At 51.9% G+C, this 16088-nt stretch overlaps 1 protein-coding gene across 2 annotated transcripts in view; it reads left to right on the forward strand.

The window, feature by feature from the left end:
* Nucleotides 1-16088, forward strand: part of LOC134608233 (CD5 antigen-like) — a 515634-nt gene that overhangs the window by 420606 nt on the left and 78940 nt on the right. For both annotated transcript variants that reach the window (XM_063450897.1, XM_063450898.1), the window contains one exon: nucleotides 14-94. In XM_063450897.1, coding sequence (XP_063306967.1) covers nucleotides 14-94 — 81 coding nt within the window. The remainder of the gene's footprint in view (nucleotides 1-13; nucleotides 95-16088) is intronic.

Here is a 16088-nt window from a genome sequence, read left to right on the forward strand (position 1 = left end):
ACTTTTTTTACAGAATCCTTCAGGTCTTCTCGATCTTCTAGCACATCCTCTGATGATGAGAACTGGTACGAAAACTACAGAGGAAACAATCAAGGTCAGTGGGAAAACGGGGAAAGCAGACTCTGTGGGTGTGTTTATAAATGTATATATCAAAGTGCCAAACCCTGATCAAACTCCCCACAATTTGATGCAAATACAAAAAACACTCTTGTGCATCACCTGCTTATCCCAGATGAGCCCTTGGAAAGGACGCCAGAGGAACTCAAATGCCGAAGTTTTATGTTTTACAAAATGCCCATATTAATACGCCTATAAGCACACATGCATACCTTTCAAATATCACCCTTTTCTGCACACACTGAGCAACACAATATTGTTTTAATCCATGTTTGTCTGTTTAATTCTTTATTTTCTTTGTGCAAGGAGTTAACAAGGATGCATACTGTGCCACAACAGCTTTCGTATGCCACATTTCAACAATATTGGTACAGTGTGATTCAATAGTGCACATTTTTTATTTTTGAGTAGAGGTCATTAAGCACTCTGCAGGTATGCAAGGCTATGTCCTTGGTTTGGGCGTCAGGTTCTAGGACACCTGCAGAGTGTTGTGATACACTAGTAAGATATAGGTGTTGGGTTTCTAATGGTTGTATGTCGTGTGAAGTAATGTAGGGCGTTTTAAGTTGATTAGGGCCGTGGATCTGTTAGAGGGACCCAGCCCCAAGGGTCTTATATAAGGAAGCTGTAGCCCTGCCGGACACATAGGTACTACGGTGGACAGTCGTGTGAGTCGTTTAACAATTTACACTCAATTACCCCAGAGTGTTGGGGGGGGGGGTGGTGGAAGGAGATCTCCGGTTATTGTGCCCTCCTATTGGGACATGTCATATAAGGTGTACTAGCACCTGGGATCAGCTGTGTGAACAGTGTTGAGCAAAGCTCTGGGTGTTAACAGGCATTAAAACATTAACTTTTAAACATTTAAACGGCAGTGGTGCATAAGCATCGGGGTCTGGTGTAGGGGTCAGTCCCTTTTCTATTGGCTGCTCATCTTCAGCGTCAGCCGGTGTCAGCTGCGGAGCGTGGGGTAAAAGGAACGATCCTATGCATGTCCCAGCTGTGTCCCGGGCGAGTCGTGTGGGCAGATGCCATGGTGAGGCCCAGTCCCTGAAGGAATGCCGTGGAGTCTTCTGCGGTTGGAAGCTGATGTGTGTTCCCGTCTTTCTGAACAATTAGTGCGCGAGACGGCCCCCATTTGTAGCTGATGTTTGCAGAGCGCAGGATCTTTGTCACCTGTTGAAAGGATCGTCTCCATTCCAGGGTAGAGCGGCATAGATCTTGTAAGAATTGAAGTTGCATCTCCTCGAACTTGAGGGGTGTTCTGGATTTTATACTGTCCTGTAGGGCCAGCTTGTCGCGAAGCAGTGGGAAACGTATCAGGACGTCTCGGGGCACTCCGGCCGGGGCCCTGTTTGATTTGGCAAGCCTGTAATAGCCGTCTATCTGTATGCTCTTTGCAGAGCGCTGCGGCAGCAAGGTAGTCCATAACCGGCGTAAAAAATGGGGCAGCTCTTGTTCCGTAATTGATTCGGCTATGCCCCTTATTTTAAGGTTATTGCGTCTCCTTGCATCGTCCTGGGCATCCAGTCTGACCTGCATGGTCTTGTGTGATGCTTGGAGCTGCAGCAGTAGCTCTGTGGTACTTGCTTGCTTGTGGGCTAGGGAGGTGATGGTGTCCTCGTTGGCCTGTACTCTGGCAGTTACCTTTGTTACATCCTCCCGTATGACGTTCAGATCTGCATTGAAAAAGGCTCTGATATTTGACAGCAGAGCCTTAATATCACCTTTAGTCGCTGGGGCTGTCAGGTCTTCCTCTACTCGTGGGCTAATTATGCTCACCGAGCAGGGGATGTCATCCGGTGCATCCAGAGTTTCATCCTCAGAGGAGTCAAGTTGCGGCGCCATTTTGGGCCTAGGCCGCGGTTGTAGGAGGTCGGCGATATCGCGGGTGCCGTTCCCGGTAAGGGTTTTGAGCTTCTTTGCTTTCTTCCCCATTGTGAGGTGAGCTGTGTAGTTCGTTCTCGGGCAGGGTAAGGGTAGGTAGGAGCCCCGAAATCCGCCGTTTAGTGTGCCGGCCGCGGGAGCTTAGCCGACATGCGTCTGTTCTCGTTAGCGTTGAGACCACGCCCCCATGTTTGTCTGTTTAACCCCTTAAGGACACATGACATGTGTGACATTTCATGATTACCTTTTATTCCAGACGTTTGGTCCTTAAGGGGTTAAAAAACTCCAGCAAACAGTCCATTTCTATAGCTTAGCGCAGTCAGCAGGTCTGCACGTCTTGTCCAGTGAGCTCACACCTGGTGCCAATTAAGGCCTCCGTTTAACGTGGTTTGATAAGCTTTCCAAATTAATTTAGATTTTTGGATAAACTTTTAAATGAACTCTGGACACGAATGCTTCGAATCCAGGATTGACCAAAAAATCTAAACTAACTGACAACTGTCAGCGAAAGCAACCAGCAAGCAAATAGTTAAAATTCTTCGGTAGCGTGATGGTTAATGATGTGTTGGCTGGTCAGCGCTTACTCTTACTAGCCGCATTTCACAACAAACCGCCAACAAACCGCAGGAATATTTCACAGGCGATACAGTAGCCGATGTAACGTGGGAATGTTTCCAAGGCGATGCAGTAGCTGACGTAGCGTGGGAATGTTTCCAAGGCGTTGCAGTAAGTGACGTAGCGTGGGAATGTTTCCAAGGCGATGCAGTAGCTGACGTTGTGTGGGAATGTTTCCAAGGCGATGCAGTAGCTGACGTAGCGTGGGAATGTTTCCAAGGCGATGCAGTAGGTGACGTAGCGTGGGAATGTTTCCAAGGCGTTGCAGTAGGTGACGTAGCGTGGGAATGTTTCCAAGGCGATGCAGTAGCTGACGTTGTGTGGGAATGTTTCCAAGGCATTGCAGTAGCTGACGTAGCGTGGGAATGTTTCCAAAGCGATGCAGTAGCTGACGTAGCATGGGAATGTTTCCAAGGCGATGCAGTAGCTGACGTAGCGTGGGAATGTTTCCAAGGCGATGCAGTAGCTGACGTAGCGTGGGAATGTTTCCAAGGCGTTGCAGTAGCTGACGTAGCGTGGGAATGTTTCCAAGGCGATGCAGTAGCTGACGTAGCGTGGGAATGTTTCCAAGGCGATGCAGTAGCTGACGTTGTGTGGGAATGTTTTCAAGGCGATGCAGTAGCCGATGTAGTGTGGGAATGTTTCTAAGGCGTTGCAGTAGCTGACGTAGCGTGGGAATGTTTCTAAGGCGTTGCAGTAGCTGACGTAGCGTGGGAATGTTTCTAAGGCGTTGCAGTAGCTGACGTAGCGTGGGAATGTTTCTAAGGCGTTGCAGTAGCTGACGTAGCGTGGGAATGTTTCCAAGGCGATGCAGTAGCCGATGTAGTGTGGGAATGTTTCCAAGGCGATGCAGTAGCTGACGTAGCGTGGGAATGTTTCCAAGGCGATGCAGTAGCTGACGTAGCGTGGGAATGTTTCCAAGGCGATGCAGTAGGTGACGTAGCGTGGGAATGTTTCCAAGGCGATGCAGTAGCTGACGTAGCGTGGGAATGTTTCCAAGGCGATGCAGTAGGTGACGTAGCGTGGGAATGTTTCCAAGGCGATGCAGTAGCTGACGTAGCGTGGGAATGTTTCCAAGGCTATGCAGTAGGTGACGTAGCGTGGGAATGTTTCCAAGGCGATGCAGTAGGTGACGTAGCGTGGGAATGTTTCCAAGGCGATGCAGTAGGTGACGTAGCGTGGGAATGTTTCCAAGGCGATGCAGTAGGTGACGTAGCGTGGGAATGTTTCCAAGGCGATGCAGTAGGTGACGTAGCGTGGGAATGTTTTCAAGGCGATGCAGTAGGTGACGTAGCGTGGGAATGTTTCCAAGGCGATGCAGTAGGTGACGTAGCGTGGGAATGTTTCCAAGGCATTGCAGTAGGTGACGTAGCGTGGGAATGTTTCCAAGGCGATGCAGTAGCTGACGTTGTGTGGGAATGTTTCCAAGGCGTTGCAGTAGCTGACATAGCGTGGGAATGTTTCCAAAGCGATGCAGTAGCTGACGTAGCGTGGGAATGTTTCCAAGGCGATGCAGTAGCTGACGTAGCGTGGGAATGTTTCCAAGGCGATGCAGTAGCTGACGTAGCGTGGGAATGTTTCCAAGGCGTTGCAGTAGCTGACGTAGCGTGGGAATGTTTCCAAAGCGTTGCAGTAGGTGACGTAGCGTGGGAATGTTTCCAAGGCGATGCAGTAGCTGACGTAGCGTGGGAATGTTTCCAAGGCGTTGCAGTAGGTGACGTAGCGTGGGAATGTTTCCAAGGCGATGCAGTAGCTGACGTAGCGTGGGAATGTTTCCAAGGCGATGCAGTAGCTGACGTAGCGTGGGAATGTTTCTAAGGCGTTGCAGTAGCTGACGTAGCGTGGGAATGTTTCTAAGGCGTTGCAGTAGCTGACGTAGCGTGGGAATGTTTCTAAGGCGTTGCAGTAGCTGACGTAGCGTGGGAATGTTTCTAAGGCGTTGCAGTAGCTGACGTAGCGTGGGAATGTTTCCAAGGCGATGCAGTAGCTGACGTAGCGTGGGAATGTTTCCAAGGCGATGCAGTAGCTGACGTAGCGTGGGAATGTTTCCAAGGCGATGCAGTAGGTGACGTAGCGTGGGAATGTTTCCAAGGCGATGCAGTAGCTGACGTAGCGTGGGAATGTTTCCAAGGCGTTGCAGTAGGTGACGTAGCGTGGGAATGTTTCCAAGGCGATGCAGTAGCTGACATAGTGTGGGAATGTTTCCAAGGCGATGCAGTAGCTGACGTAGCGTGGGAATGTTTCCAAGGCGATGCAGTAGGTGACGTAGCGTGGGAATGTTTCCAAGGCGATGCAGTAGGTGACGTAGCATGGGAATGTTTCCAAGGCGATGCAGTAGGTGACGTAGCGTGGGAATGTTTTCAAGGCGATGCAGTAGGTGACGTAGCGTGGGAATGTTTCCAAGGCGATGCAGTAGGTGACGTAGCGTGGGAATGTTTCCAAGGCGATGCAGTAGCTGACGTAGCGTGGGAATGTTTCCAAGGCGTTGCAGTAGGTGACGTAGCGTGGGAATGTTTCCAAGGCGATGCAGTAGCTGACATAGTGTGGGAATGTTTCCAAGGCGATGCAGTAGCTGACGTAGCGTGGGAATGTTTCCAAGGCGATGCAGTAGCTGACGTAGCGTGGGAATGTTTCCAAGGCGATGCAGTAGCTGACGTAGCGTGGGAATGTTTCCAAGGCGATGCAGTAGCTGACGTAGCGTGGGAATGTTTCCAAGGCGATGCAGTAGCTGACGTAGCGTGGGAATGTTTCCAAGGCGTTGCAGTAGGTGACGTAGCGTGGGAATGTTTCCAAGGCGATGCAGTAGCTGACATAGTGTGGGAATGTTTCCAAGGCGATGCAGTAGCTGACGTAGCGTGGGAATGTTTCCAAGGCGATGCAGTAGGTGACGTAGCGTGGGAATGTTTCCAAGGCGATGCAGTAGGTGACGTAGCATGGGAATGTTTCCAAGGCGATGCAGTAGGTGACGTAGCGTGGGAATGTTTTCAAGGCGATGCAGTAGGTGACGTAGCGTGGGAATGTTTCCAAGGCGATGCAGTAGCTGACGTAGTGTGGGAATGTTTCCAAGGCGATGCAGTAGCTGACATAGCGTGGGAATGTTTCCAAGGCGATGCAGTAGCTGACGTTGTGTGGGAATGTTTCCAAGGCGATGCAGTAGCTGACGTAGCGTGGGAATGTTTCCAAGGCGATGCAGTAGCTGACGTAGCGTGGGAATGTTTCCAAGGCGATGCAGTAGCTGACGTAGCGTGGGAATGTTTCCAAGGCGATGCAGTAGGTGACGTAGCGTGGGAATGTTTCCAAGGCGATGCAGTAGCTGACGTAGCGTGGGAATGTTTCCAAGGCGTTGCAGTAGGTGACGTAGCGTGGGAATGTTTCCAAGGCGATGCAGTAGCTGACATAGTGTGGGAATGTTTCCAAGGCGATGCAGTAGCTGACGTAGCGTGGGAATGTTTCCAAGGCGATGCAGTAGGTGACGTAGCGTGGGAATGTTTCCAAGGCGATGCAGTAGCTGACGTTGTGTGGGAATGTTTCCAAGGCGATGCAGTAGCTGACGTAGCGTGGGAATGTTTCCAAGGCGATGCAGTAGCTGACGTAGCGTGGGAATGTTTCCAAGGCGATGCAGTAGCTGACGTAGCGTGGGAATGTTTCCAAGGCGATGCAGTAGGTGACGTAGCATGGGAATGTTTCCAAGGCGATGCAGTAGGTGACGTAGCGTGGGAATGTTTTCAAGGCGATGCAGTAGGTGACGTAACGTGGGAATGTTTCCAAGGCGATGCAGTAGCTGACGTAGTGTGGGAATGTTTCCAAGGCGATGCAGTAGCTGACATAGCGTGGGAATGTTTCCAAGGCGATGCAGTAGCTGACGTTGTGTGGGAATGTTTCCAAGGCGATGCAGTAGCTGACGTTGTGTGGGAATGTTTCCAAGGCGATGCAGTAGCTGACATAGCGTGGGAATGTTTCCAAGGCGTTGCAGTAGGTGACGTAGCGTGGGAATGTTTCCAAGGCGATGCAGTAGGTGACGTAGCGTGGGAATGTTTCCAAGGCGATGCAGTAGGTGACGTAGCGTGGGAATGTTTCCAAGGCGTTGCAGTAGGTGACGTAGCGTGGGAATGTTTCCAAGGCAATGCAGTAGGTGACGTAGCGTGGGAATGTTTCCAAGGCGTTGCAGTAGGTGACGTAGCGTGGGAATGTTTCCAAGGCGATGCAGTAGCTGACGTAGCGTGGGAATGTTTCCAAGGCGATGCAGTAGGTGACGTAGCGTGGGAATGTTTCCAAGGCGATGCAGTAGCTGACGTAGCGTGGGAATGTTTCCAAGGCGTTGCAATAGGTGACGTAGCGTGGGAATGTTTCCAAGGCGATGCAGTAGCTGACGTAGCGTGGGAATGTTTCCAAGGCGATGCAGTAGGTGACGTAGCGTGGGAATGTTTCCAAGGCGTTGCAGTAGGTGACGTAGCGTGGGAATGTTTCCAAGGCGATGCAGTAGGTGACGTAGCGTGGGAATGTTTCCAAGGCGTTGCAGTAGGTGACGTAGCGTGGGAATGTTTCCAAGGCGATGCAGTAGCTGACGTAGCGTGGGAATGTTTCCAAGGCGATGCAGTAGCTGACGTAGCGTGGGAATGTTTCCAAGGCGATGCAGTAGCTGACGTAGCGTGGGAATGTTTCCAAGGCGTTGCAGTAGGTGACGTAGCGTGGGAATGTTTCCAAGGCGATGCAGTAGCTGACGTAGCGTGGGAATGTTTCCAAGGCGATGCAGTAGGTGACGTAGCGTGGGAATGTTTCCAAGGCGTTGCAGTAGGTGACGTAGCGTGGGAATGTTTCCAAGGCGATGCAGTAGCTGACATAGCGTGGGAATGTTTCCAAGGCGATGCAGTAGGTGACGTAGCGTGGGAATGTTTCCAAGGCGTTGCAGTAGGTGACGTAGCGTGGGAATGTTTCCAAGGCGATGCAGTAGCTGACGTAGCGTGGGAATGTTTCCAAGGCGATGCAGTAGCTGACGTAGCGTGGGAATGTTTCCAAGGCGTTGCAGTAGGTGACGTAGCGTGGGAATGTTTCCAAGGCGATGCAGTAGCTAACGTTGTGTGGGAATGTTTCCAAGGCGATGCAGTAGCTGACGTAGCGTGGGAATGTTTCCAAGGCGATGCAGTAGCTGATGTAGCGTGGGAATGTTTCCAAGGCGATGCAGTAGCTGACGTAGCGTGGGAATGTTTCCAAGGCGTTGCAGTAGGTGACGTAGCGTGGGAATGTTTCCAAGGAGATGCAGTAGCTGACATGGTGTGGGAATGTTTCCAAGGCGATGCAGTAGCTAACGTTGTGTGGGAATGTTTCCAAGGCGATGCAGTAGCTGACGTAGCGTGGGAATGTTTCCAAGGCAATGCAGTAGCTGATGTAGCGTGGGAATGTTTCCAAGGCGATGCAGTAGCTGACGTAGCGTGGGAATGTTTCCAAGGCGTTGCAGTAGGTGACGTAGCGTGGGAATGTTTCCAAGGAGATGCAGTAGCTTACGTTGTGTGGGAATGTTTCCAAGGCGATGCAGTAGCTGACGTAGCGTGGGAATGTTTCCAAGGCGTTGCAGTAGGTGACGTAGCGTGGGAATGTTTCCAAGGCGATGCAGTAGCTGACGTTGTATGGGAATGTTTCCAAGGCGATGCAGTAGCTGACGTTGTGTGGGAATGTTTCCAAGGCGATGCAGTAGCTGACGTAGCGTGGGAATGTTTCCAAGGCATTGCAGTAGGTGACGTAGCGTGGGAATGTTTCCAAGGCGATGCAGTAGCTGACGTTGTGTGGGAATGTTTCCAAGGCGATGCAGTAGCTGACGTAGCGTGGGAATGTTTCCAAGGCGTTGCAGTAGGTGACGTAGCGTGGGAATGTTTCCAAGGCGTTGCAGTAGGTGACGTAGCGTGGGAATGTTTCCAAGGAGATGCAGTAGCTGACGTTGTGTGGGAATGTTTCCAAGGCGATGCAGTAGCTGACGTAGCGTGGGAATGTTTCCAAGGCGTTGCAGTAGGTGACGTAGCGTGGGAATGTTTCCAAGGCGATGCAGTAGCTGACGTTGTGTGGGAATGTTTCCAAGGCGATGCAGTAGCTGACGTTGTGTGGGAATGTTTCCAAGGCGATGCAGTAGCTGACGTTGTGTGGGAATGTTTCCAAGGCGATGCAGTAGCTGACGTAGCGTGGGAATGTTTCCAAGGTGGTGCAGTAGCTGACGTAGCGTGGGAATGTTTCCAAGGCGTTGCAGTAGGTGACGTAGCGTGGGAATGTTTCCAAGGCGTTGCAGTAGGTGACGTAGCGTGGGAATGTTTCCAAGGCGATGCAGTAGCTGACGTTGTGTGGGAATGTTTCCAAGGCGATGCAGTAGCTGACGTTGTGTTTCGAAGGCGTTGCAGTAGCTGACGTAGCGTGGGAATGCTTCCAAGGCGTTGCAGTAGCTGACGTTGTGTGGGAATGTTTCCAAGGCGATGCAGTAGCTGACGTAGCGTGGGAATGTTTCCAAGGCGATGCAGTAGGTGACGTAGCGTGGGAATGTTTCCAAGGCGATGCAGTAGGTGACGTATCGTGTTAATGTTTTCAATGCGATGCAGTAGGTGACGTAGCGTGGGAATGTTTCCAAGGCGATGCAGTAGCTGACGTAGTGTGGGAATGTTTCCAAGGCGATGCAGTAGCTGACATAGCGTGGGAATGTTTCCAAGGCGATGCAGTAGCTGACGTTGTGTGGGAATGTTTCCAAGGCGATGCAGTAGCTGACGTTGTGTGGGAATGTTTCCAAGGCGATGCAGTAGCTGACGTAGCGTGGGAATGTTTCCAAGGCGTTGCAGTAGGTGACGTAGCGTGGGAATGTTTCCAAGGCGATGCAGTAGGTGACGTAGCGTGGGAATGTTTCCAAGGCGATGCAGTAGGTGACGTAGCGTGGGAATGTTTCCAAGGCGTTGCAGTAGGTGACGTAGCGTGGGAATGTTTCCTAGGCGATGCAGTAGGTGACGTAGCGTGGGAATGTTTCCAAGGCGTTGCAGTAGGTGACGTAGCGTGGGAATGTTTCCAAGGCGATGCAGTAGCTGACGTAGCGTGGGAATGTTTCCAAGGCGATGCAGTAGGTGACGTAGCGTGGGAATGTTTCCAAGGCGATGCAGTAGCTGACGTAGCGTGGGAATGTTTCCAAGGCGTTGCAGTAGGTGACGTAGCGTGGGAATGTTTCCAAGGCGATGCAGTAGCTGACGTAGCGTGGGAATGTTTCCAAGGCGATGCAGTAGGTGACGTAGCGTGGGAATGTTTCCAAGGCGTTGCAGTAGGTGACGTAGCGTGGGAATGTTTCCAAGGCGATGCAGTAGGTGACGTAGCGTGGGAATGTTTCCAAGGCGTTGCAGTAGGTGACGTAGCGTGGGAATGTTTCCAAGGCGATGCAGTAGCTGACGTAGCGTGGGAATGTTTCCAAGGCGATGCAGTAGCTGACGTAGCGTGGGAATGTTTCCAAGGCGATGCAGTAGCTGACGTAGCGTGGGAATGTTTCCAAGGCGTTGCAGTAGGTGACGTAGCGTGGGAATGTTTCCAAGGCGATGCAGTAGCTGACGTAGCGTGGGAATGTTTCCAAGGCGATGCAGTAGGTGACGTAGCGTGGGAATGTTTCCAAGGCGTTGCAGTAGGGTACGTAGCGTGGGAATGTTTCCAAGGCGATGCAGTAGCTGACGTAGCGTGGGAATGTTTCCAAGGCGATGCAGTAGGTGACGTAGCGTGGGAATGATTCCAAGGCGTTGCAGTAGGTGACGTAGCGTGTGAATGTTTCCAAGGCGATGCAGTAGCTGACATAGCGTGGGAATGTTTCCAAGGCGATGCAGTAGCTGACGTAGCGTGGGAATGTTTCCAAGGCGATGCAGTAGCTGACGTAGCGTGGGAATGTTTCCAAGGCGTTGCAGTAGGTGACGTAGCGTGGGAATGTTTCCAAGGCGATGCAGTAGCTAACGTTGTGTGGGAATGTTTCCAAGGCGATGCAGTAGCTGACGTAGCGTGGGAATGTTTCCAAGGCGTTGCAGTAGGTGACGTAGCGTGGGAATGTTTCCAAGGCGATGCAGTAGGTGACGTAGCGTGGGAATGTTTCCAAGGCGTTGAAGTAGGTGACGTAGCGTGGGAATGTTTCCAAGGCGATGCAGTAGCTGACGTAGCGTGGGAATGTTTCCAAGGCGATGCAGTAGCTGACGTAGCGTGGGAATGTTTCCAAGGCGATGCAGTAGCTGACGTAGTGTGGGAATGTTTCCAAGGCGTTGCAGTAGGTGACGTAGCGTGGGAATGTTTCCAAGGCGATGCAGTAGCTGACGTAGCGTGGGAATGTTTCCAAGGCGATGCAGTAGGTGACGTAGCGTGGGAATGTTTCCAAGGCGTTGCAGTAGGTGACGTAGCGTGGGAATGTTTCCAAGGCGATGCAGTAGCTGACGTAGCGTGGGAATGTTTCCAAGGCGATGCAGTAGGTGACGTAGCGTGGGAATGTTTCCAAGGCGTTGCAGTAGGTGACGTAGCGTGGGAATGTTTCCAAGGCGATGCAGTAGCTGACGTAGCGTGGGAATGTTTCCAAGGCGATGCAGTAGCTGACGTAGCGTGGGAATGTTTCCAAGGCGATGCAGTAGCTGACGTAGCGTGGGAATGTTTCCAAGGCGTTGCAGTAGGTGACGTAGCGTGGGAATGTTTCCAAGGCGATGCAGTAGCTAACGTTGTGTGGGAATGTTTCCAAGGCGATGCAGTAGCTGACGTAGCGTGGGAATGTTTCCAAGGCGATGCAGTAGCTGATGTAGCGTGGGAATGTTTCCAAGGCGATGCAGTAGCTGACGTAGCGTGGGAATGTTTCCAAGGCGTTGCAGTAGGTGACGTAGCGTGGGAATGTTTCCAAGGAGATGCAGTAGCTGACGTGGTGTGGGAATGTTTCCAAGGCGATGCAGTAGCTAACGTTGTGTGGGAATGTTTCCAAGGCGATGCAGTAGCTAACGTTGTGTGGGAATGTTTCCAAGGCGATGCAGTAGCTGACGTAGCGTGGGAATGTTTCCAAGGCGTTGCAGTAGGTGACGTAGCGTGGGAATGTTTCCAAGGCGATGCAGTAGCTGACGTTGTGTGGGAATGTTTCCAAGGCGATGCAGTAGCTGACGTTGTGTGGGAATGTTTCCAAGGCGATGCAGTAGCTGACGTTGTGTGGGAATGTTTCCAAGGCGATGCAGTAGCTGACGTAGCGTGGGAATGTTTCCAAGGTGGTGCAGTAGCTGACGTAGCGTGGGAATGTTTCCAAGGCGTTGCAGTAGGTGATGTAGCGTGGGAATGTTTCCAAGGCGTTGCAGTAGGTGACGTAGCGTGGGAATGTTTCCAAGGCGATGCAGTAGCTGACGTTGTGTGGGAATGTTTCCAAGGCGATGCAGTAGCTGACGTTGTGTTTAGAAGGCGTTGCAGTAGCTGACGTAGCGTGGGAATGCTTCCAAGGCGTTGCAGTAGCTGACGTTGTGTGGGAATGTTTCCAAGGCGATGCAGTAGCTGACGTAGCATGGGAATGTTTCCAAGGCGATGCAGTAGGTGACGTAGCGTGGGAATGTTTCCAAGGCGATGCAGTAGGTGACGTAGCGTGGGAATGTTTCCAAGGCGATGCAGTAGGTGACGTAGCGTGGGAATGTTTTCAAGGCGATGCAGTAGGTGACGTAGCGTGGGAATGTTTCCAAGGCGATGCAGTAGCTGACGTAGTGTGGGAATGTTTCCAAGGCGATGCAGTAGCTGACATAGCGTGGGAATGTTTCCAAGGCGATGCAGTAGCTGACGTTGTGTGGGAATGTTTCCAAGGCGATGCAGTAGCTGACGTTGTGTGGGAATGTTTCCAAGGCGATGCAGTAGCTGACGTAGCGTGGGAATGTTTCCAAGGCGTTGCAGTAGGTGACGTAGCGTGGGAATGTTTCCAAGGCGATGCAGTAGGTGACGTAGCGTGGGAATGTTTCCAAGGCGATGCAGTAGGTGACGTAGCGTGGGAATGTTTCCAAGGCGTTGCAGTAGGTGACGTAGCGTGGGAATGTTTCCAAGGCGATGCAGTAGGTGACGTAGCGTGGGAATGTTTCCAAGGCGTTGCAGTAGGTGACGTAGCGTGGGAATGTTTCCAAGGCGATGCAGTAGCTGACGTAGCGTGGGAATGTTTCCAAGGCGATGCAGTAGGTGACGTAGCGTGGGAATGTTTCCAAGGCGATGCAGTAGCTGACGTAGCGTGGAAATGTTTCCAAGGCGTTGCAGTAGGTGACGTAGCGTGGGAATGTTTCTAAGGCGATGCAGTAGCTGACGTAGCGTGGGAATGTTTCCAAGGCGATGCAGTAGGTGACGTAGCGTGGGAATGTTTCCAAGGCGTTGCAGTAGGTGACGTAGCGTGGGAATGTTTCCAAGGCGATGCAGTAGGTGACGTAGCGTGGGAATGTTTCCAAGGCGTTGCAGTAGGTGACGTAGCGTGGGAATGTTTCCAAGGCGATGCAGTAGCTGACGTAGCGTGGGAATGTTTCCAAGGCGATGCAGTAGCTGACGTAGCGTGGGAATGTTTCCAAGGCGATGCAGTAGCTGACGTAGCGTGGGAATGTTTCCAAGGCGTTGCAGTAGGTGACGTAGCGTGGGAATGTTTCCAAGGCGATGCAGTAGCTGACGTAGCGTGGGAATGTTTCCAAGGCGATGCAGTAGGTGACGTAGCGTGGGAATGTTTCCAAGGCGTTGCAGTAGGTGACGTAGCGTGGGAATGTTTCCAAGGCGATGCAGTAGCTGACGTAGCGTGGGAATGTTTCCAAGGCGATGCAGTAGGTGACGTAGCGTGGGAATGTTTCCAAGGCGTTGCAGTAGGTGACGTAGCGTGGGAATGTTTCCAAGGCGATGCAGTAGCTGACGTAGCGTGGGAATGTTTCCAAGGCGATGCAGTAGCTGACGTAGCGTGGGAATGTTTCCAAGGCGATGCAGTAGCTGACGTAGCGTGGGAATGTTTCCAAGGCGTTGCAGTAGGTGACGTAGCGTGGGAATGTTTCTAAGGCGATGCAGTAGCTAACGTTGTGTGGGAATGTTTCCAAGGCGATGCAGTAGCTGACGTAGCGTGGGAATGTTTCCAAGGCGATGCAGTAGCTGACGTAGCGTGGGAATGTTTCCAAGGCGATGCAGTAGCTGACGTAGCGTGGGAATGTTTCCAAGGCGTTGCAGTAGGTGACGTAGCGTGGGAATGTTTCCAAGGAGATGCAGTAGCTTTCGTTGTGTGGGAATGTTTCCAAGGCGATGCAGTAGCTAACGTTGTGTGGGAATGTTTCCAAGGCGATGCAGTAGCTGACGTAGCGTGGGAATGTTTCCAAGGCAATGCAGTAGCTGATGTAGCGTGGGAATGTTTCCAAGGCGATGCAGTAGCTGACGTAGCGTGGGAATGTTTCCAAGGCGTTGCAGTAGGTGACGTAGCGTGGGAATGTTTCCAAGGAGATGCAGTAGCTGACGTTGTGTGGGAATGTTTCCAAGGCGATGCAGTAGCTGACGTAGCGTGGGAATGTTTCCAAGGCGTTGCAGTAGGTGACGTAGCGTGGGAATGTTTCCAAGGCGATGCAGTAGCTGACGTTGTGTGGGAATGTTTCCAAGGCGATGCAGTAGCTGACGTTGTGTGGGAATGTTTCCAAGGCGATGCAGTAGCTGACGTAGCGTGGGAATGTTTCCAAGGCATTGCAGTAGGTGACGTAGCGTGGGAATGTTTCCAAGGCGATGCAGTAGCTGACGTTGTGTGGGAATGTTTCCAAGGCGATGCAGTAGCTGACGTAGCGTGGGAATGTTTCCAAGGCGTTGCAGTAGGTGACGTAGCGTGGGAATGTTTCCAAGGAGATGCAGTAGCTGACGTTGTGTGGGAATGTTTCCAAGGCGATGCAGTAGCTGACGTAGCGTGGGAATGTTTCCAAGGCGTTGCAGTAGGTGACCTAGCGTGGGAATGTTTCCAAGGCGATGCAGTAGCTGACGTTGTGTGGGAATGTTTCCAAGGCGATGCAGTAGCTGACGTTGTGTGGGAATGTTTCCAAGGCGATGCAGTAGCTGACGTTGTGTGGGAATGTTTCCAAGGCGATGCAGTAGCTGACGTAGCGTGGGGATGTTTCCAAGGCGGTGCAGTAGCTGACGTAGCGTGGGAATGTTTCCAAGGCGTTGCAGTAGCTGACGTAGCGTGGGAATGTTTCCAAGGCGTTGCAGTAGGTGACGTAGCGTGGGAATGTTTCCAAGGCGATGCAGTAGGTGACGTTGTGTGGGAATGTTTCCAAGGCGATGCAGTAGCTGACGTTGTGTTTCGAAGGCGTTGCAGTAGCTGACGTAGCGTGGGAATGCTTCCAAGGCGTTGCAGTAGCTGACGTTGTGTGGGAATGTTTCCAAGGCGATGCAGTAGCTGACTTAGCGTGGGAATGTTTCCAAGGCGATGCAGTAGCTGACGTAGTGTGGGAATGTTTCCAAGGCGATGCAGTAGCTGTCGTTGTGTGGGAATGTTTCCAAGGCGATGCAGTAGCTGACGTAGCGTGGGAATGTTTCCAAGGTGATGCAGTAGGTGACGTAGCGTGGGAATGTTTCCAAGGCAATGCAGTAGCTGATGTAGCGTGGGAATGTTTCCAAGGCGATGCAGTAGCTGACGTAGCGTGGGAATGTTTCCAAGGCGTTGCAGTAGGTGACGTAGCGTGGGAATGTTTCCAAGGCGATGCAGTAGCTGACGTTGTGTGGGAATGTTTCCAAGGCGATGCAGTAGCTGACGTTGTGTGGGAATGTTTCCAAGGCAATGCAGTAGCTGACGTAGCGTGGGAATGTTTCCAAGGCATTGCAGTAGGTGACGTAGCGTGGGAATGTTTCCAAGGCGATGCAGTAGCTGACGTAGCGTGGGAATGTTTTCAAGGCGTTGCAGTAGGTGACGTAGCGTGGGAATGTTTCCAATGAGATGCAGTAGCTGACGTTGTGTGGGAATGTTTCCAAGGCGATGCAGTAGCTGACGTAGCGTGGGAATGTTTCCAAGGCGTTGCAGTAGGTGACGTAGCGTGGGAATGTTTCCAAGGCGATGCAGTAGCTGATGTAGCGTGGGAATGTTTCCAAGGCGATGCAGTAGCTGACGTAGCGTGGGAATGTTTCCAAGGCGATGCAGTAGCTGACGTAGCGTGGGAATGTTTCCAAGGCGTTGCAGTAGGTGACGTAGCGTGGGAATGTTTCCAAGGCGATGCAGTAGCTAACGTTGTGTGGGAATGTTTCCAAGGCGATGCAGTAGCTGACGTAGCGTGGGAATGTTTCCAAGGCGATGCAGTAGCTGATGTAGCGTGGGAATGTTTCCAAGGCGATGCAGTAGCTGCCGTAGCGTGGGAATGTTTCCAAGGCGATGCAGTAGGTGACGTAGCGTGGGAATGTTTCCAAGGCGTTGCAGTAGGTGACGTAGCGTGGGAATGTTTCCAAGGCGATGCAGTAGCTGACGTTGTGTGGGAATGTTTCCAAGGCGATGCAGTAGA

Source organism: Pelobates fuscus, chromosome 4, assembly GCF_036172605.1.
Source record: "Pelobates fuscus isolate aPelFus1 chromosome 4, aPelFus1.pri, whole genome shotgun sequence".
Classification (NCBI taxonomy): domain Eukaryota; kingdom Metazoa; phylum Chordata; class Amphibia; order Anura; family Pelobatidae; genus Pelobates; species Pelobates fuscus.